The 367-nt window shown below is 59.1% G+C and overlaps 1 protein-coding gene across 1 annotated transcript in view; it reads right to left on the bottom strand.

Annotated features, from left to right (window-relative positions):
• The window catches only part of LOC119360395, a 4617-nt gene extending 4250 nt beyond the window's left edge, over positions 1–367 (bottom strand). Inside the window, exon 1 of the mRNA XM_037626051.1 lies at positions 160–367. Within this exon, the coding sequence (XP_037481948.1) occupies positions 160–301 (142 nt within the window). The 5' untranslated portion in view covers positions 302–367. The remainder of the gene's footprint in view (positions 1–159) is intronic.

The following is a 367-nucleotide window of genomic DNA, read 5'->3' as shown; positions in this document are numbered from 1 at the left end:
GGTGCGGTCGAGGGCACCCACCGCCTTGCTCTCGTAGTCGCCGTGGACGCTCTTGCACTTGATCGCCACCTGAAGACCTGGGGTACGTTCATGGCAGAACAATGGTGATAAGCGTCAACCCAGCAATGCCACACAATGGAGTAGCACATCAGCGCTTACCCTTGAAGGCTTCCTCGGCCTTCATGTTCTTCCTGGTGCAGTCGGCGCACTTGGCCATGCCGACGACGACGGACGCCGCCTCGGTGTTGGAGACGGCGATCAGCAGCAGGACGCCGAGGACGAGTGCTCTCGGAGCTGCCATGGCTGAACCCCTGAATCGAACTCCACTACTTGCCTGTGGGAAGTAAATAGCGATGGATGGATGGAT

The sequence above is a fragment of the Triticum dicoccoides genome, chromosome 2B, assembly GCF_002162155.2.
Source record: "Triticum dicoccoides isolate Atlit2015 ecotype Zavitan chromosome 2B, WEW_v2.0, whole genome shotgun sequence".
In the NCBI taxonomy this organism is placed as follows: Eukaryota; Viridiplantae; Streptophyta; class Magnoliopsida; order Poales; family Poaceae; genus Triticum; species Triticum dicoccoides.
The sequence above is the reverse complement of the archived record's forward strand: the minus strand, read 5'-3'. Positions and strand labels throughout refer to the sequence as shown.